The sequence below is a fragment of the Panthera uncia genome, chromosome B4 (assembly GCF_023721935.1).
Source record: "Panthera uncia isolate 11264 chromosome B4, Puncia_PCG_1.0, whole genome shotgun sequence".
NCBI classification, from domain to species: domain Eukaryota; kingdom Metazoa; phylum Chordata; class Mammalia; order Carnivora; family Felidae; genus Panthera; species Panthera uncia.
Window position 1 is genome coordinate 134,236,022 of NC_064809.1, and position 21,636 is coordinate 134,257,657.

Genomic DNA, 21,636 nt, shown 5'->3' on the forward strand with positions numbered 1-21,636 from the left:
AAAACTATGGAGAGTTATAGTTCTATGTGTTGAGTCCCATGGTACTCTGTAGAGGTCAGACGCTATTTTGACCTTAAACTTTGTTCTGGGCATTGATAAACAACAGAGAGCCCAGGGGATGGCTGCCAGAGCTGGTCTTAAATCCACGGTCAACATACATGATTAAAGCATTAGGGGTACTTAACCTGGAAAAAAGATGATTAAAGGAACATAAGCGTGGTTTCAAAACCTGGGACACGAGGCAGAACTAAAGCAATGAGTGGAAGTTACTCAGTGATGGTGTGACAGACAACTTCCTCAGGATTAGACAGGATCAACAGCGGCATGACTTAAGCCAGAAAGTTCCTGTCATGTTACAAGCAGAGGCTAGATGACCAGGTCTTTGTTGCCCCAGAGGCAAGCACTGTGCCTGGTATATACAAGAAACGTTCAAGAAATAATTACCGAGGGAAGGAGTAACTTTAAAAACTAATCTGAATGAAAAGTTCTTTCTTTCTTGCCGTTAAGGGCAGTGGGAGAAGAAAAAGGCTCTCATTTTTACAATGGGCAAGGAGAAGAAGAGGGCAGAAGGAGTAAGTGTGCGCTGGCCATGACCTCTCGAGAGGGGCCGCAGTGGTTCTCCAAAGCCACAACCTCATTTGGCAGACCAATAAAAGCAGGCACTGATCAAACTGCTTTAGTGTATGTGCAAGAAGCCCTAAATCCGGTATCTGGTTGAGAACTCTACCGGACATGCCAATCGGTCATAAATACACGACGCGTGACCTTGTCTATCTCCTTTTGAGATTCTTCGATTCGTTGTTGCCGTTCTTTCACACCTTCACTCAACATAGTACATTGAGACTCAATGTTCAGCAGCTCACTCTGTAGCTGAGATTGTTCCTAATGACGAAAGAGAAAATTTTCTTTTTAAAATAGCTGTTTTAGCTTTAGATGGTGAAGCAAAAAAAGGTGACAGGAATCTTTTGGAATAAAAAGGGAATCCATGAGATAAGGTAACTGCAGGCACACCTGTATATCCAGATTAACAACCATAAAAATATAATCTCAATCATGGGATAAAGTGTAGAAATTACATGGTGTTATAGATATATAATTCCTGAAATTCTCTGTCCTGGTTCTAATCTCCACCAAGTTTTATGTAAGCCCATATTACCCGGTAAAAAGCAGCAAGTTGCTTCTTTTTAATCATCTCTAGTTCACTCTGGGAATATTTGAGTCGTGTATGAGTTCCTTGTACTAGAGTCTGTATTTGTTTCAAGTCAGCTTCCTTGCGAAGTATCTTCATTAGATCCTAACAAGGGAGAGAAACATGAGAACATTTTATAAGAGAACAGCACTTTCATTTTCCAGTGATCTCATAATTCACTGATTTTTATATATAACCACACCCACGCCCCACCTTCCCTTCTTCCCTTTTTAAAATTTATTTTAAAATAAATTTTGAGAGAGAGGGAGAAAGAGAGAGAGAGCGAGCCAGCAGAGGGGAGCAGAGAGACAGAGAGGGAGGGAGAGAGAATCCCAAGCAGGCCCCACACCAGCAGGGCTGAGCTCGATGCAGGGCTCAAACTCACGAACAGTGAGACTGTGACCTGAGCCAAAATCAAGAGTCAGACGCTTAACCGATGGAGCCCTCCAGGCACTCCCCATCTTCCCTTCTTCCGATAAGAGACTGGCAACCAAGTACACAAGCCATCTGGAGTGCCCACGATGCCCTACAACAAGCACCCTCAAAAACTAACACACTTCCGAACAGGAAACAGAAATGAAAAACGAGGAATGGGAAGCGTGTGTTCCATGCAAGGCACGTAAGCGGCTGAAATGGGATCAGCCTTGCTGTTAGCGCATCCCCTTCCTCCTTCGCCCACCCTATTACTCAACCAGATTAACTTCCTAGTATATGTCCTTCTGTATTTCCCTCCTAGTCTTTACATGAATATATGCGTACACAGAGTCACTTGTTTTACAAGTTTAGAATCATATTGCATATGTGTTTCTGTCTCCTGTTTCTCTCCGTTACTCACAGAAGTCAATTGATAAAGCTCTAGATCAATTCTTTCAATGGCTGTGTATTATTCCAGAGTGTACCTGTACCCAAATTATTCAACTGTTCTCTTAATGACGGGCTGGGTTTCTGCCACCGCCAGCAGCTGCAACAACATACTTGTATGTACACCATTAAGTGTTCATGTTTTCATTTCCACGCAATAGATCCTCAGGGTGCGATCAAGGGGTCAAATGTATTCACGTGTTTAACAGCAGCTACCGCTGCTTTGCCAAAGGCTCGAACTCTCCTTTCTATAAATAACGGAGGAGTACATGCTTCTTTACTTCTCCTCCAGCATTTATACATATTTCCAAGCCTTATGGATAGGTATGAAGTAATCTGAATTTGCTTTGTATTCCCTTGAGTGCTATATTCTATACTGAGCATTTTTTCATGTTTATTGGCCAATGGACAACTTCTTTCCACGAACCGTCTAATCTTATCCTTTCCCCAGATGTTCTATCATGTCTTTTTCATGTCAACTTGGAAAGAACTCTTTGATAAGTAGAGGACCTAGTCTTCATTTTAAACTTAAAAAAACTGTATACGATGGGTTTTATCCTCATTTAACTTTTTTACATTCAGGCTTTTAATCTGGAATTTATTTTTGTGTTATAACAGGGGGCACAGCATTACTTTCTCTAGATATGCCGATACCATTTCCTAAATCATCTATCCTTTTCCCACCAAAATGAAACATCATCTTTGTTGTACACTAAGTTGTCAGTATACTGGGAGTATTTCTGGAATTCCTCTTCTGTGTCATTAATCTGTCCATCCCTATGTCAATACTACATCAGCTTGACTGCAATGGCTTCTCACGGTATTCTGTACACCAGCAAGAGAAGTTCTACCTTCCCCACTTTTGTCACATATTTTTTTTTTTTACTAATCTTAGGGAATTCTTCATTTGTAAAAATTAGAACGTCATTTTATCAAGTTAAAAAGTCCTCAATAAGGGGCACCTGGGTGGTTCAGATAGTTAAGCGTCTGACTTCAGCTCACGTCATGATCTTGTGGTTTGTGGATCTGAGCCCCGCATTGGGCTCTGTGCTGACAGCTCAGAGCCTGGAGCCTGCTTCGAATTGTGTGTCTCCCTCTCTCTCTCTGCCCCTCTCCTGCTCACCTCTGCCCCCCTCTCTCTAAGATAAGTAACATTTCAAAAAGTTTAAAAAGAGATTCTATGTTTAAAAAAATCCTCAAAAACATTAAAATTTCTTTTTCAATGTTTATTTTTGAGAGCGAGCAAGCAAGCATGAATGGGGGAGGGGCAGAGAGAAAGGGAGACACAGAATCCGAAGCAGGCTCCAGGCTCCTAGCTGTCAGCACAGAGCCCGACGCGGGGCTCGAACTCACAAACCTGTGAGATCGTGACCTGAGCTGAAGTCGGATGCTTAACCGACTGAGCCACCCAGGCGCCCCTCCTCAATATTGTAATTAAAATTGTATTTAGTTTCATATTAATTAGAAGATTTCTAACCCAAGAATATAGTATGCCTTTCCTCTTTGTGTTTTTCATGAAGATTTATTTTCTAGAAAAATTTTTTAAGCTTTATTTATTAGAGAGAGAGAGAGAGAGAGCGCACAAGTTGGGAAGGGGCAGAGACAGAGAGGGAGAGAGAACTCCAAGCAGGCTCTGTGCTGTTCACGCAGAGACCAACGTGCAACTTGAACCCATGAACCCTGAGATCACAGCCTGAGCTAAGATGGAGAGTCGGACGCTTAACTGACTGAGCCACCCAGGTGCCCCAGTTACTGTGTCTTTAGGTTTACAGTTATTCCTATTGTGAGAATCTTTTCCCACTTTTAGATGTTTTTTGATAATCCAGAGAAAAACTAGAGTTTTGTTTATCTACATAGCCCTCCCATTAGCTTATTAAATCCAGTAGTTTCAAAACTATAATCCTATTATCAGCAAAAAGTTAGTTTTTTTCTTTTCAAAGATTTATACAAATTTCATTTGTGCCTAACTATATTTACCATAATTTCCAAGACCACATTATATAATAATGTTGATAATAGATATCTCAGTCTACTTCCTAATTTTAACACGGTTTTAATGTTTCACCATTTAAGCAATTACACCTGTTAGGTTTGGGTAAAAGCTATTTATTTAAATCTTTTCCACCATTTACTCTTTTAGTCAGCACTTTAATTAGAGCTACCTGCTGAACTTTACCAAATACATTTTTACATATAATGATACGATTTTTCTCCTGCCTTCGATTTGTTATTATAATGGATTATGTTGATCGATCACTTAATATTGAAATGCCCATGTTTTCCTGGAACAAATGCTATTCAGGCAGATGTACTTTTCTGTTACTACATTACCGAATTCTCTATATTGATATTTAATTTGAGAATTATGCATTTATACTCACAGCAGAAGTCATTTCCCAGTTTTATTTTTTTGTATTATCTTCATAATGTTTGAAATTTAAGTTACACTAACTTCATAAAATAAGCTGGCAAGTTTCCGTCCTTTTCTATAGTCTAGAATGCCTTAGTGAAGACTAGAATTATATTAGAAGTCACCTGGAAACCCAAGAGGCCCAGAATCCTCGTTTCAATTGCGGTGAAACACATACAACATTCACCACCTTTACCATTTTCAAGTGTGCGGTTCAGTGGTGTCTAAGCTGCATGTCTGTTGCCGTGTGGCCCTTCTCCAGAAGTCTTTTCATCTTGTAAAACTAAAACTTTTGCCCACTGAAGAACTTCACGCTCAGTGAACAACAGTCCGTTCTCCGCACTCCCGAGCCCCGGCACCTGGCAGTCTACTTTCTGTCTCTCTGAATCTGACTACTCCAGGGGCCTCACGTACGTGGAATCCTACAGTATTGGTCTTTTTGTGACTGGCTCATTTCATGTAGCATCACGTCCTCAGGTTCATCCACTGTGTGGCAGGTGTTGGAGTTTCCTCCCTTTTTAAGGATGAGTGTTTCACTGTATGTACACAACACATGTGTTTGTCCATCCATCCAGCGACGAACACGTGGGTTGCTTGTACTTTTTGTCTATTGTGAATAATACCGTTAGGAACACGGTGTACAACTATCTCTTCTAGACCCTGCTTTAAATTCCTCGGAGTATACACCCAGAAGCAGAATTGCTGGATCATACAATAATTCTAGTTTGAATGTTTAAAGTAGCCACCACACTGTCTTCCACAGCTGCTGTCTATTTTACATTCTGGGCGTGTTTATTCAATGGTGGGTCACCCAGCTAGCAGTGGCTTAAAAAAAATGTGGGCTTATTTTTCTCACACAAAAGCGGTGTGATGCAGGCTGATGCAGTTCCTCAACAACGGCATCTAACTTTTAGTTTCTTAGTACAGTGGCTTTATCCTCATGCTTGCTGCCTCTTGGTGCAAGATGGCTGCTGCCTCCCCAGGCCTCCTGACTGAATTCCGGTAAGGAAGAAGAAAACGCAAGTGACAATACCAATAATTCCATCTGTATCTCTAAAACGGTCACGTGGCCACTGGTAGCTACAATGAAACTTAGGAAATCAAGTTGTCTTAGTTTTTTTATGATTCTGTAATAAAGCCAAGCAAGAAAGGAAGATGTTATGGTTGGGGCCTGGCCAGCAGACTGCACCACTGCCTAACTTTTCAAATGTCCCACTTCTTTTCTAGTTGGTCAGTCTGTCTATGTATGTATGTATGTATGTACCTATCTTCTTTTAAGTAGGCTTCATACCCAGAACAGAGCTCAGTGTGGAGTTTGAACTCACGACCGTGAGATCAAGATTTGAACTGAGATCAAGAGTTGGACACTTAATTGAGTCACCCAGGCATCCCTATATTTATTTTTATATTTTTAATTATATTTTTCTGAAAATCTTCCATTTCTTTCAGATGTTTGATTTTGTTATTACATAGTTTTTTGCTTTTAAGATTCTCTTTAAATGATTTTAATTTTCTCATTTGCAGGCTGTATATTTTTGCCTCCAATTTTTCCTCCCTTTATTAAAATTGCAATTTCTTAGCCTTTCAAAAGAACAGCTTTTAGATTCACTAGTCTTTTTTCTATTTTGACTTGTGCTCTAATTAATTTTAGCTTAAAAAATTACATTATAAGTTTTTTCTGTTTATTTTGTGGCTGTTGTTCTAATTTCTTGAAGTAATAAATTCCCTTATATTGAATCTTTCTTCTGAGGGTATTTCCTCTTGATGTAGCTTTTATATGTCTCACAGACTTCCCATTTACCACTTTAGAGACATGTTGTGATTTGCCTTTTCATTACTTCTTTGATCCCAAAACTACCTATAAGTACATTTCTTAATTTCTATGCAAACAAAAATTTTTTTAGTTGTTACTTCTAACTTAATTATAATCAAGGTGACCTTTTAAAAAACTATTGAGATTTCTATTATGGACAAGTATATGATCAGTTTTTATAATTGTTTCATGGATATTTTAAATATCTCACATTTATTGAGTACTTTGATCAGTGTTCTATAAAGTTTACATTTATTCACCCACTTAATCCTCTTAACAGTGCTGTGAAGGTGCTTTGTTACCCCCACTCTCAGTTCAGGGTCCAGGGGAGGAGGCCAACCATAAAGAAATCTGGAAGGTGATAGAAATGTTCTAAATATGATTGTGGGGGCAATTACACGACTACATACAACTGTCAAAACATACTGAATCACACACTTAAAATTGGTGCCTATTACTGTATATAAATTACACCTCATTAAAGCCAACAAAAAGTCACACAATATATTTACAACATATATGACTAAGAATTAATTTACTTATACAAATAATTCTTTTTTTTTTAATGTTTTCTATTATTTATTTTGGAGAGCGAGCGAGCGAGCGAGCGAGCCAGGGCACACACAAGTGGGGGAGGGGCAGAGAGCAAGAGAGACACACACACAGAATCCGAGGCAGGCTCCAGGCTCCAAGCTGTCAGCGCGGAGCCCGATGCGGGGCTCAAACCCATGAACCATGAGATCATGACCTAAGCTGAAGCCGGATGCTTAACCGACTGAGCCACCCAGGTGCCCCGAAAATAATTCTTAAAGTAGGTAATAAAATAACAAGCAGCCTAATAGAAAAATGTGCACAAGAAGTAAGAACTTTATAGCAAAAATTACAAAGAACCAATGAATATATGAGGAGATGCTCAACCTCAGTTATAATTTAAGAAATGCATATTCAAACAATCAGATATTTTTTTTTAACCAATCAGGTTGGCAAAGATTAAAATATCTGTTAATATCCAATGTTGCCCTCTAGGGATATACACATTCTACTACAGGTTTTCTTTTGATGGGAATTTAGTAACATACATACCCTTAGACATGGAAATTCCACTTATAGGAATTCATCTTAGAGATGTATATACAAAGATATTTTATTTATTTATCTACTGTTTATTTTTGAGAGAGACAGAGCGTGAGCGGGGGAGGGGCAGAGAGCGAGGGAGACCCAGAATCCAAAGCAGACTCCAGGCTCTGAGCCGTCAGCAAAGAGCCCAACGCGGGGCTCGAACTCACAGACCGTGAGATCATGCCCTGAGCTGAAGTCGGACGCTTAACTGTATGAGCCATCCAGGCGCCCCCAAATAAAGGTATTTTAAAGAATAACAACAAACACGTCTACAGTACTCACACATGCCAGATACCATTTTAAGTATTTTAACTGGGTTATCTGATTTAATCCTTAAAATAACCCTAAAAGGAAGGTACTTTTATTCTCCCCATTTTACAGGCAGGAAAACTAAGATACAATGGGGTTAGGTATCTTGCCCAAGGTCATACTGCCAGCAAGTGGCAGAGCCAGGATTCAAACTCAGGCAGTGTGGCTACAGAATTTATCCTCCTAGGTACTTTGGTTTTCATCCTCTAAAGAACATGTAATGAGGGGCACCTGGGGAACTCAGTTGGTTAAGCGTCCAACTCTTGACTTTGTCTCAGGTCACGATCTCCCAGTTCGTGAGCTCGAGCCTTGCGTCAGGCTCTGTGCTGACAGTGCGGAACCTGCTTGGGATTCTGTCTCCCTCCCTCTCAGCCCCTCCTCCACTTGCTCTCTCTCTCTCTCTCTCTCTCTCTCTCAAAGTAAATAAAAATAAACTTAAAAAAATTTTTTTTAACGTATAGTGATGCATCATTTGTGATAGCAAAAACCAACACATCCATTATTGGAGACTGGTGCAATAAACATAACCTATGTAATGAAATACCAGGCAGGATTTATTAAAAATAAGTGGTTCTCCGGGAGCCTGGGTGGCTCAGTCGGTTAAGCGTCCGACTTCCGGCTCGGGTCATGATCTCATGAGTTCGAACCCACGTCAGGCTCTGTGCTGCCGGCTCAGAGCCTGGAGCCTGCTTCGGATCCTGTGTCTCCCTCTCTCTCTGCCCCTCCCCCGCTCGCATTCTTTCTCCCCGCCAAAATAAATAATAAACATTTAAAATAAAAAAGTCATTCTCTGTGTGCTAAGATGAAAACATGTCCGTGTCATAACATTAAATGAAAAAGCTTGTTGCAAACATTGTTTGTAGCAAAAGTCTATCATAAAACAAGCAGGAAAAATAATATATATACTTGCATATACAGAGAAAATTTCCAGAGGCTATATATCAGACTGTGTTTAGCAAATATCACGGAGATGTAAGGATAGGTAAGAGAAAGATTTTTATATTTTAATTTATTCTATTTTGCTTTACTTGAATTTTTTTAAACAGACATAGTCCTTGTATTGGCCCAAAAATTTGTTTAAAAACACAATTACTCTCCTTAGTATGCCACAATGTCTACAGCATGGGCTTACCTTTAATTCCTGGATCAGCTGGGTTCTTCTGTCTTTTAAGTTCTTTATCTCCTTCTCATCCCAGCATCTAGCCTTGTATTTTAAGTCACTTGATCCTCCAGAGATCACCCCAGATTTTAAAAATAATGTTCCATCAAGAGCTACTGTCTGTAAAATTAAAAACATTTTATCCTGGAGAGATGTACATAAGGAAGATAAAGATTGGACATAATATGGAAATTTTTCCAGCTGAGAATTTATAGATGAGAAAAACCACTTAATGAAATTTATGAATAAAATACCCAACTCATGAAGGGACAGACACTAGCCAATAAATGAACCAAAAATACAAGTCCTGTTTTGCTAAGGCCCAAAGCAATTGTAGGCAACAGATTAGCAGCCATTAAAAAGTTTCAAAGTAAATTGTACATTAGTTCCAAACATATTCAATAATGAGAGGCAAATTTGGTATCAAATAGTTTGCATTATATATTCCTGTGTTTTGAAGAATTTCTTACCACATGCCAGTGGCATATTATGAAAACAGCCTTAGATACCAAGCATATCACATTCTCCCCGATGCAAATGAAACCGGGAGGAAGAAAAAAATTTAAACAGAGTCAGAGGTACAAAATAGCTTCAAGTTTATAGTCCAGTGAGTAATCATATGCTTTATGCAGTAAATGATTCTCAGTGTTTTGCAAATGTTTCTAATTATTTGGTGAAAGCAGGTGCAGACCAACTGTGTAAGACTAAAACCATGCAATGTGAGCTTAAAAAAAAAAAAAAGAAGTCAACAAATAGGAATCTCTTTCATTCCTTCAATCAGACAAACATTCCCTGCGTGCTACTGTGTTTGAGACGTTCCATACCGGGGACCGGAGTGACCAAAGAAGTGACATATGGTACTGACCCTCAGCAAATCACTCTCGTGGGGAAAAGAAACATCATTACAACATAAAGCGATGAGAAGCTAGAATCATACTCAGAATAATCTGGAAGCCTAAAACTGGAGGACTCCAACCCAGCTGCTCTGCAGAAGGCTTCCTGAAGAGGCGAAGGCTTCCACTGTATCTTGTCAGAGGAACTAGTTAGACGTAACTAGCTATATTTACCAGAAAACTCAGTTTACTTGTCTCACAATTACAGAGGTACGCGTTCCAGGGTTTTTATGGTGACTCCAGAGTTAACAAAAACCCAGACTCCTGATAGAATCCTTAGTATCTGGATCACTCTTCAAGGGAGACAGCCTTGTTATTTTCTGGAAGGCTTTAGGGGCTCCTTTCCTTCCCAGCTGTCGGCCTGGCAATCAGTTTGCTCATGGTCTGAAAGGGCTCTGCGGAAAAGCATTACATCTTCACTGGATAGCAACAGCAGTGGCATGGAGACTGAGCTCCTAACGGGAAGCTCTCTCTGAGCGGGAGGGCAGTTTGGGAAGCCCACTGGTACACACCTTGCTGACTCCTCTGACTTCTTCACAACAACGTGCAGTGATATGGAGGCAGCATCCCTCTCTGGGCACACTTTTAGCTCGGGCTATGTCTGCCTGGCCAAACCGTATTTCATTCACACTGAAGGAAAGGTGAAGAACCACATAGGCTCCTCTCCTTTTCTGCTTTTAAGTTCTCCACAAAGCTTACTTTACGTCTACACTATGTGTCACTAGTGATGTGTATGTCTGTATCTCTTACGTGACCGTCCAGCTACTGTGTCTATGTTTCACAAAAGGAGGTAAAAGTTCTATTAAGAAACTTTCCTGGCAGGACTACTGATGACTGCCATTTACTTCCAATTGTCCCTCCTAGATTGTCACGCAGGAAGATCAGGCTTCTGTTAGTAAGGAAAGCAGGGAAAGGGATACTAAGCAGGCAACTGCAGTCTCCGACACACACAGGTAGGAGGTAGCCCAGAAAAGGGCGGTGGTGGAATGCAGGCAGCGGGGCACGGACACACAGACTGTGCGTATGTCATGTGTCACAGGGGTGGGATGGAGACAGAGGCAACGTGAGTTTGGAATTCCTAGAAAGGAACGCGACAGTGAAGGAATAGCACAGAGGTACGGCTAGCAGGCAGGGCAGATCGTGGAGCTCTCTGTGTGCCCTCACGGGAAAATGGGGACTGAACACCACTAAGGACCAGGGAGTTTATGGAGGGCGCGGAGGGGATTAACATGGAATGGGATGGTAGCACATAGGAGACAGAGGTGATCAGACATGAGCTTTAAACAGACCATTCTGGCAATTATTTGAAAAATAGACTGGTCCAATAGACTGGGATTATAGAGGTTATGAGGAAATCCTTGGGGAAAAATCAGAACTTCATTTAGCTAGAATAGTGGCACCAAGAATTAAATACAGGAGATCAAGATTTAGAAAGAATATTAATTTAGTTTCAGACATACTGATTTTACAGTGCTTGTAGGCTAGTATTTTATTTACTTATTTATAACGCATATTTTGATTACTTTCTAAAAGAAATTAGATTTTATAAATCATAATAAAGATTATAATAAATATAAATATGCAATAAGATGGCCTCAAATAAATAACTAGAGATAAGAATAACCAAATATAATAATCCATAATGAGAAATCACTGAAAAAGAGAAAATGGGAAATCACTGAATTCAATTAAGCAAGCAGAAAAACAAAAATTATTCAATATATGATATTGGGATAGGTAATTAACCATTTAGGGGAGAAGAGCTAATACCTATACCTAATAATACACATCAAAATAAATTTCAGATTAAAATTAAAATACAGAACCGGTACCACCAAAAAACATGGGAAAAATTAAGTAAATATATATTTGATTTTATAGTAAAGACCCCATTAAACATGTAAAAACAATACGTACAAAAGTTAAGAATGATAGAACTGCTTCCTAAACACATAGCTTACATACCATAGTACGCACTAGATCTTGCTAGGGTATGGATGCCAGATTTAGCAAAGAGAGAAGCACCACGCCCAGTTACATGTGAATTTCAGATCAACAATGAAAAAAATTTTAATACAGGTGGTATGTCCAAATGTTTTCTCTGGTAACTCCAGGAGACAAGTTAGGGATGGCTTTCATTTTCCTTTTTGAGCTCTATTTTCCCAAATCTCTGAGTTGCACATTTATTAACTTGTATATCTGATACACAAAAACCAAACATAACAGTGAGGAAAACCTCACCGGGGGCAGGCGTGGACAGGGGCACAAAAAGCTCTGCGCTAATGACAATCTGCCATATCGTGCATGGGAGTACAACGCCAGCGCCCTCTTCCCAGCTACAAGTCAACTTCTCCTCTTTGTTCAGGGGTACAGTTTTCTGAGGCTCTTTTTACTTCATTGCTTGGTTGGCTGCTGCTGTTGTTACTACAACGGTTGACTACTGCATATAACGTGCTCGGCACAGTACAGAGATGCTGTTTAGTTCTACGTTCACAACCCCATTAAGTAGATACTATTTCCATTGTACAGATAGGGACCAAAAGATATTAGGTAACTTGCCTAAGGCCATACACACGGACCAAAGCCCAAGTTGGCTGAACATCTATCCCCGTGTTCTCACCGACCACGTTATACACTTCCTTCAATTCCAAAAACATTGTGAGCACCAATCACAGAGTTATGAATCTTACTTGTTTTAATAGTTTCTAGGTTTATTAAAATAACATTTCTTCTCAAGGTAAATGTAATCTCCAACAACCTATTTTCATTTGATTTACAGTCAAATTCCTATTCCAGAGGACTATAACTTCCAGCCTACAATTTCCTTAACTTAAATCTTACATTAGTTGGTCAGGGTAGTAATCCTAGTCGGAGGTCACATTCCTGAAAAATACCTTGGCTGGCACAGTTGGGATTTCATAACAGAAGAGTGGGAGGAATTTTTAAATAACACTAAATGAAACTTCTAGAGAGTATGTGCTAGAAAAAAATTCTTAGGCATTAAACACTCATTCTGCAGGATCACCAACCAATCCACCGAATCAGCTTCAACTGTTTCAAGAATAGCGTTTCAGCCTTATAAACTGCTAAGGTAGATTCTCCCATAAATTTTTGTGTTATGCAGATTCTACATATTTTTAACGTCCCCTTTCAGTGGTATGAAAAATAATACACTTTAACATTTTATTTCTGAATGGAAAAGATATTCACTGAATTCAAAATCCAAAAGACACAAGACTGTAGAGTGAAAAATTTCCCTGGCCCCTACCACCCACATGCCCTCCCCAGAGGTTATCAATGATGTGATTTTCTTATGCATTCTCCCAGAATGTTCTTGCATAAACAGATGCATGCAAGCGTCTCTTATTTCCCCCAATGTTTTACACACATGGTAACACACTACACACTAGTCTACCTAGGACTTTTTTAAAAGACTGAATAGATCTTGGAGGTGGTCTCATACTTGTCCATAAAGGACTCCACTCTCATTTCAGGTCGCACATTATCAGTATTCCATCCTATGAACACACTACTTTCATTGAATTAGTCTTGTCTGGAACGTTTCCCATTGTGCCTGTTACACAGAATGGTTCAATAAATAAATCATTTCATGTACATGTGAGTTCATCTGTATGTGAAGCTCCTAAACAGTACAACTGGTAGAACAGCCCTTCGCAGAGCTGATACGAATTTTATACTCAGAGCAGGGGATGGAAGGGTTTCTCTCCTCACACGGTGTTAGCAAACTTTCCAATGTTTATCAACCCGACAGGTGGAAAAAGCATTGAGTGCAGTTTTAGTTGGCATTTCCCACATAAAGGGAGAATGAGTTTTCACATAGAAGAGCAATTATATTTCCTTCCACGACAATACGTTTGTTCAAATCCTTCATCCATTTTTCTGCTTTGTGTTCTTTTTTTCCATTGATTTATAGGAAAATTTGCTCTTTACTCTGAGCTGCAAATATTATCCCTGGTTTGCCATGTCTTTTGACTTTGCTTGTGGTTTGTGCCATGCAGAATGTTTTAGGTGAATTTACCCATCTTTTATGGCTTTGGGTTTTGTTTTTTTTTTTGTCATACTGAAAAGGTCTTACTGTCTCTGACATTAAGAATAAAGCCCTGGGGCGCCTGGGGGGCTCAGTGGGTTGATCGACTGACTTTGGCTCAGGTCATGATCTCGTGGTTTGTGGGTTTGAGCCCCGTGTCAGGCTCTGTGCTGACAGCTCAGAGCCTAGAGCCTGCTTCTGATTCTGTGTCTCCCTCTTTCTCTGCCCCTCCTGCACTTATGCTCTGTCTCTCTCTGTCTCAGAAATAAACATTAAAAAAAAATTAAAAAAAAATAAAGCCCCCATGCTTTCTCTTAGTAGACTTAGAGTTTCATTTCTCGCATTTATATTTTGAATCCATCTGAAATATATTCTGATATAAGGTATGAAATTTAGATTCAACTATGTTCTGTTCTAGATGGTGCCCAGTTTTTAAATTTTTTTTTAATGTTTATTATTTATTTTTGAGAGAGAGACAGACAGAGTGAGAGTGGGGAGTGGCACAGAGAGAGAGGGAGACACAGGATCCGAAGGAGCTCCAGGCTCCGAGTGGTCAGCCACAGAGCCCGACGCGGGGCTCGAACTCACGAACCGTGAGATCATGACCTGAGCTGAAGTTGGACGCTTAACCGACTGAGCCACCCAGGCGCCCTGGTACCCAGTTTTTTCAATTTACTGTACCCTGCATTTTATTTTGTTTAATGTGCATAATTTTTGGAAAAATGATCTTTTCATAAATTACTAGCTAGCTAATGACATTTTTCTGGGTCTGTTTTTTGCTAACCATGTTAAAAACATAAATATATCTTTCCATATACTTTTTAAAGTAAGTCACCCAACTTATGGGAAAGGAAACAAATTATTATTGTTTCTCTGGTTAAGGGGAATGGATGGAATAATCGCATGCATTTAAAGAGAGTCCAGATTTTAAAATGTTATATAAATTTAAAAATATTTAGAAATTGAGTTATCATAAAAATCTTGATGACCAAACTATAGCTAGCAGAACTGCTATAACTTATATTATGTAGTTCATATATACTGTGTAGATTATAAACTAGCCCAAATATCATTTTGTGATGTCACTTGCAGTATTTGAATTTAAAAACATTTTAAACCCAATATCGAGTCTGTAGGAAGATATCAAGTCCATGGAAAACCAAAAGCACAAACTGAAGACACATTTTCTGTGAAATGTGACGTCTACACAGAAAATTCTTTAAGTGGAACAGGAAGAAGATATAGTCCCTGAAATATACTTAAGATACAAGTAAGACAAATGAAGCTAATTAAAATTTTGAAATAATGAAAAGAACGAGATACAGCCTAGAGGAGTAAGGCGTGTTACTGTGAACAAGATATAGGGCCGTGAAAGTTCGTTGAATGAAAGAATAAACAGTCTTACCTTCATGTGACCTCTTGAAACTGACCATACAAATCTTCAGAATCAATTTTACAAACATATTTTACAAACATACAAAAATCAATTATAGTATAAATAGGTAGCAAAATATCTTAGTAGCTCACTTATGATACCTCCTTAAATTTAATGTGTAGAAGTCAATGACAGTGATCAAATTACGATTACTGAAAGAAGTACTAAAATGTATGAGAAATTAATCATGTTAGGCAAGTTAATAAACTCAACACTGGAAATTCCTACTTCTCATAACAATAGCCTATTTTGGATTAATTTGCAATTCTGGACATTCCAGATCTGATGTGTAAATTAGCTTAGCACTAAATAAACAAATAGCTGGCACTTTTTGAGAGCTATCTGCTAGGCACTGAAATGGCATTTGCATGTTCTTACTTAATTTGACCCTCTAACCCTATGAAATGGGCACTATTATTTCTCCAATTTTAAATGATAAAATTAGATGTGTAGAAACTCTCTGGAAGGTGTATCATTAAATACTAAGTAGCATCACTGGTCTTACCTCATAACTTATGCTCTCAGACTCTATAATTCATAACAAATGTAGTTCAAAAAAACCCTATGTCAGATAATTGGAGGAATTTAACACTGCTTAACTAAATATAAATTATTCAACTGAGTAAAACGGTATTTTTTACATAAAAATTATCCTCTTGAGATTAGCATTCAGTAAGCTCATTTCAATTGTGCTATCCTTAGAACTTCAAGTGTGCCAAAACCGTGAATGTGTAAAAGGACAATGTCTGCGTTGAGCTACGGAAGAATTAATATAAAATATAAGTCCCCGGGGGGCGCCTGGGTGGCGCAGTCGGTTAAGCGTCCGACTTCAGCCAGGTCCCGATCTCGCGGTCCGTGAGTTCGAGCCCCGCGTCGGGCTCTGGGCTGATGGCTCGGAGCCTGGAGCCTGTTTCCGATTCTGTGTCTCCCTCTCTCTCTGCCCCTCCCCCGTTCATGCTCTGTCTCTCTCTGTCCCAAAAATAAATAAAAAACGTTGAAAAATAAATAAATAAATAAATAAAATATAAGCCCCTAAAACCTTTTTCCTGGTATCCAGAAACACATGTATGATATATGAAATGCCAGGAAAGTCAGAGATGCACCAAGGACATTTACTGCGTGTCAGGTTAAAAAAAAAAAAAAAAAAAATTAACTGCGTTAGGCTGTGATTACAATAGATCTAATTTCTAAAATATAATTTATGATAACAGGGAATACTACAGAAATTAATTCTTTGAAAATTCAACGAGACATTTTAACAATCACCGAAGCCGTAACTGTCCTAGGTTCTGTTAGTTTTCCTTCTAAAAGAGAGCATATGAGCATATATAAGTATTTGTGTGTATAGTATGTTAGTCTTACAAATACTGCTTCAAATTATCCCAAGGCGTGATCTAAGCCTCTTACTTTCCGTCTTTCAGGTCCACCGAATGCAATATGCCTTGCTTCCTCCACAGTCTCACAGACAAGGCCATTTCCACATACGAACTGAATTACTTTCTTCAGCTGAGGAAACTGAGTCTTTATGACATCGATCATCATTTTACAGCCTTTAATCTCCCTCAGTCTTTCATTGATTGGCTTGATCTGAAAGGTTAAAAAATACTTGTTATATTAGATACACTAAAATAAAAATGCAGTATTTAGTACATGCTCAAAAAGCATACATAAGCATGACAGCAACAAATTAACAGGATGAACTTCTATGCAATAAAATTTGACAAGAACCTGATGAACTATATCCCCCTGACTGGCCCACGTAACACTGAAAGAAAACACACTTGAGCAAAAGCCAGAAGATACAATTTCCAGATTCAACTCTGCCACCAGCCAGCTGGGCCAAAGCAATGGCTGACCAGGGTTCCAGGCTCTCAAACTGAGAAAATCTAATGGGAGATAACGCCCATTTACGTATGTGTCAAGAGAGCGGCACATCATGGAACTCTGCAAATCATTTTAGGCTTAAGTGACCAGGAAAGCCTTCAGAACTTTTTCGACATGACTTTTAGGCTGGGTGTGTGAACAGATTTTTAAAAAGTGTCCGCGATGATTACTGGAAAACAGCAGGTAGGCATGACCTCACTGTTATGAGAACAAGCCAGTGAGAACTGATGACAAACCAGGCGGGGAGTCAAGTGCAGGGCAGTCCAAGTCTAGGGCACAAGCTCTAACCGCTACACACACTGCCTGCAGCTCAGGGTCTGGAAAGCTGGACCAAGCAGAGCATTTTCTCTAGGAGGCGAAAAACCAGTAAAGGACGGCAATTATGATAATGACAAGCCTCCTGCTATGGGAATTTACTCTGGATACTCTAAGGCCTCTCAATACATTAGGCCCCAAATTTTGTCTGCTCTACCAAAGACTGATACGTGTTTCCTGCGACGTATGTAAATATGTGATTGCATATTTAACAACTGAGACCCGGGGTCGGCATTTCAAGGACAGACTGGTATGTCTTAACTGTTCCTACCGTTTGCTACAGAACAAAATAAATTGCTGGCTAGCAGGCAGAGTGGTGTGCCACTGGAGTAATGTCCTCAAAATCATCAAGGTACACTTACAGCAAAACTAAATTAGAAAGAAATGATATTAAATCAAGAACTACTATGCTTTGCCTACCAATACTCTAACAGCAGCCATTTGAGTGACTAACAGGCATTCAAGCGATGACTTCTTTTCTATCACTGCCTAGTTTTAGGCAATAAAGACATGCTTTAAAGACAAGATTTTGTCACCACTAGGTAAGAAACATTACAAATCTCTTACATCAAGGTAATCTAGAGCAAGGAATGTCTCCGGTTCAGCTCTTTCCTCCTTCAGAAATCGAATACAATCTTTTGCTACCTTCTCAGAGGCTACGACAATGGCAACCATGTAGCGACCAAAAAGTTTAGTAACAGCCAGTTGGTATTTCTTATGAATAGGGTGGCAGAGGTCAAGCAGTCTTCCAAACTTAGCAGGTTTCAAAACAGGAGAAAACAAACACATTATTGAGGGACAAATAATTCACTGTTCTTCAATGTAACAGGGCATAATGGACCATGAACTAATTTCATAGAACTACAAACATCGTATTTGAACGCTGTCTCATTGAAATGGACGCAGGTCTAATTGGGAAGTATCCACACTTCATTTAAGAGTAACGAGGAGAGACTAGCCTTAGCAAGGTATCGAAATGCTTCACAAAGCCACGGTAACTCATCCACTCTCTGAGTATTAAATAAGAATCTATGAGGTGCCTGCTACACGCAGTTTACTGAGCTAGAAATTGTGTGACCATCACTGAACAAGTGACCTTGCAAGGCTTTCAGTCCAGTAGAGAAGATATAAATGATAATTATAAGCATGCACAAAATAGAGGAATAATATACACCGTGATAACACAAAGTATCCTGAGCGCATGTAACGGGGACCAGGTTGACTGGAGAAGCCAGGGAAGTCTTCCTATGAAGAAGTGTTATATGAGATCTGATGAATGGCCAAGAAGTAATTAGACTGAAAATCAAAAACTTTACTAGAAAGTGTCAGCATATCAACCGTCCCGTATCATCACTGCTCCCTAGAATATCTGAAGATTCCATTTTACATCTTTCTACTCTTTCTTCATTTAATAGGTTCTATTTCAGGAATACCAATTTCTTTATGATAGGGCATCGTTGTCTTTAATATTCATTACCTTGCTGTTTGTATTTTTCTTCTCCGCTCAACCTGTGATTAACTCAAACCTCACTTCCAGGTCAGTCATTTGACTTTTAGCTACATAACCCATTCCTCGCTACTTGCAATTTACTTATTAGTTCAGCAATAATATTTGTTCTTGATTTGTTTTCTTGGCTCTATGGTTTACTTTTTATTTTGTTTTAGCTCAGATGTGAATCTGGTTTTATGAATTCAAGCTCTTATTAAATTATCCATAGCACACCATACTTAAGGGGGATTTTGTTCAGTAACCTTCTTCCAGACTAGCCTCTTTGACCCCTAAATGCTTTTTTAAACATTTTATTTAAAAAATTTTTTTCAGAGACAGAGCATGAACAGGGGAGGGGCAGAGAGAGAGGGAGACACAGAATCTGAAGCAGGGTCCAGCTCCAAGATATCAGCACAGAGGCCGACATGGGGCTTGAACCCACAAACTGTGAGATCACGACCTGAGCCAAAGTTGGACGCTTAACCAACTGAGCCACTCAGGCGCCCCATTCTAAATGCTTTTTAAATTACTCTTTCTTTTTATTATTGCATGTACCTACAGCTATTGTATTGATTCTTTTCAACTTGCTTACGTGGGCAGCTCTGTTCAGACCTTTAAGCTGCTGTGGAGGATAACTTTCCTGATTGCCTCACCTACAACTGAGAGCACCAAGTGGTGGACTAAATTAGGTATTTTCTGTTTTATCTCCTCAGTATTTTCTGGTCTGTTTTCTATCACCTAATGGCGTGGAGGATAGGGGCAAGTGAGAGCGGAGTTGAGGCTGTGTAGATCTTTTGTCTGAATACTTGAGCTTTGCTCTTTCTTCTGAGTTTTTAATTAATATCCAATACCAAGGTTCCTCTGCCTCGGGGGAGGAGGGAAAATTCCATTTTGGGTAGAGGGTTTTGAATTGGCCTTTACTTCCATCTAAGAACATCAGAGGTTTATGTTTCCTGACCCGCTAGTTTTGAATCAGAAGGAAACAAATATATATAATATATATACACACATACACACACACGCACACACACACACACACACACACACACACACACACATATACTTGTGTTTACTTGTTGCTAGATTAAGGGATACTAGGTGAGAATTCTCAGGAATTTGTCAGTTTTCCTTCTGCAGAGTTAAGAACAAGAAATGTTCAATTTTTTTTCTTTTTTTTTTAAATCATGGACTATCACCATTTTCTGAAGTTCACGGCATTAGATGTAATAGCCCCGTTCCTTTTTCGGTTGTTAAACTACTTTTTAAAACTAGTTTCGTCATTCTGTTTGGTACTGGGGGGAAGGATTGTGTGACCCAGCCTTATTCCTCCCCCATCACTACCTAGAAGTCAAGACCAGTTTCAAAACAGTTCAAGAGGTTGCCAGGGCCAAAAGCTAAGAACAGGCCCTCCTAAGAGAAGGACTGCACGGTGTCCCCTGGTGTTAATGACAAGAGAGTGAGACACCACAACCCCGACAGCAGAGGAAGTCATTCTGTGAAGCTGATGCCCCAACAACCGGAGCTGTCCTGCAGCTAATGAAATGTATCAGCAGAAGTGGATACACAGATTTAGAGAATAAAACATCATTATCTCAAAAGTATGCCATTGAGGTTAACTGAAAATATTAAAAATAAAACAAAACAAAACCAAGAAGAACATGAGGCTTGAGGCGATGTGTTGTGACCTATGGGGATAGTGGTCGTAACTCAGACTTTCTGGGTCATACTGTTAATGTCCAGGTTTCTCTCAGATAATTACTTATCTTTAGACACTGTTGGAAGTTAAATTTTGTCACAATTATCTACTATTATATTTTAAATACAAATAATCAAACACAAAACTAAAAGACTTCTGAAATAATTCTGCTTCCTAGTAATGGTAACTTTTAAAATCCCAAATAAGAAAGCTTAGCCCTTTTGTTTCAATTAACTATTCACTTCTAATTACCACAGAATCTGGGTAAAGTCTTTTAAGGTGTTCTAGAACTTCTGCTCTCTTCTGCTGACGTTTTCCCTCATGTTTATCAATTCCAGCATTCTGCAATTCACTTCTAATAAGGTTCAATTCTTCATTAACTTCAGACATTCTTGATTTTGTGTTTTCAATTTCAACCACTAGGGTTTCCTCTTGCTGTTTTTTCTCTTTCAAGCAATCCCTACATAATAATAACAATAAGTTACTAGCAAACAGAAAAAAAATTAATTGCAAGATACAACATACTGTGGTCTGGCACTGTAGGGGAATGGAATAGTGCTTATCAATTTTAAATGATGAAAACGACAATAAAATAAGCTCAGCACCGGACACGGGCAAAGAGATTTTGATCATTCTTTGTTGATTCAGAAGATACACATTTCTGAAGACTGAGAAAGTGAAAGTAAGGATAGATCACTATAATCAGAGGAGTCATTGTGGGCTTAACAATAAGTAAATGCCAATGAAAAACAAAAATCTTAGTGGGAGGACAATCGGGTCATGCCAGCTATCGTGACATAACTTATTATAAAACATCAATACCAACATTTCAAGTTTCATCACTTGAAAGTTTATATTTTAAAACTTAAATAGTGTATTTACTTATGTGGTTAAGTATAATTTTTAATCATCTACAATGAAATGAAAAAAATGGAGGAGTGAGGGGCCCCTGGATGGCTCAGTTGGTTAAATGTCCAACTCTTGATTTCAGTTCAGGTCGTGATCTTGCAGTCATG

At 39.1% G+C, this 21,636-nt stretch overlaps 1 protein-coding gene across 2 annotated transcripts in view; it reads right to left on the reverse strand.

Annotated features, from left to right (window-relative positions):
- SMC1B (structural maintenance of chromosomes 1B) overlaps positions 1-21,636 on the reverse strand; it is a 75,733-nt gene that overhangs the window by 25,350 nt on the left and 28,747 nt on the right. The window contains exons 9-14 of one of the 2 annotated variants that reach the window (XM_049626501.1): positions 20,873-21,080; positions 18,003-18,188; positions 16,644-16,823; positions 8,834-8,980; positions 1,157-1,294; positions 766-882 (exon numbers count right to left, since the gene is read on the reverse strand). In XM_049626501.1, the coding sequence (XP_049482458.1) occupies positions 766-882; positions 1,157-1,294; positions 8,834-8,980; positions 16,644-16,823; positions 18,003-18,188; positions 20,873-21,080 (976 nt within the window). The remainder of the gene's footprint in view (positions 1-765; positions 883-1,156; positions 1,295-8,833; positions 8,981-16,643; positions 16,824-18,002; positions 18,189-20,872; positions 21,081-21,636) is intronic. The other variant, XM_049626502.1, reaches the window with a different exon arrangement.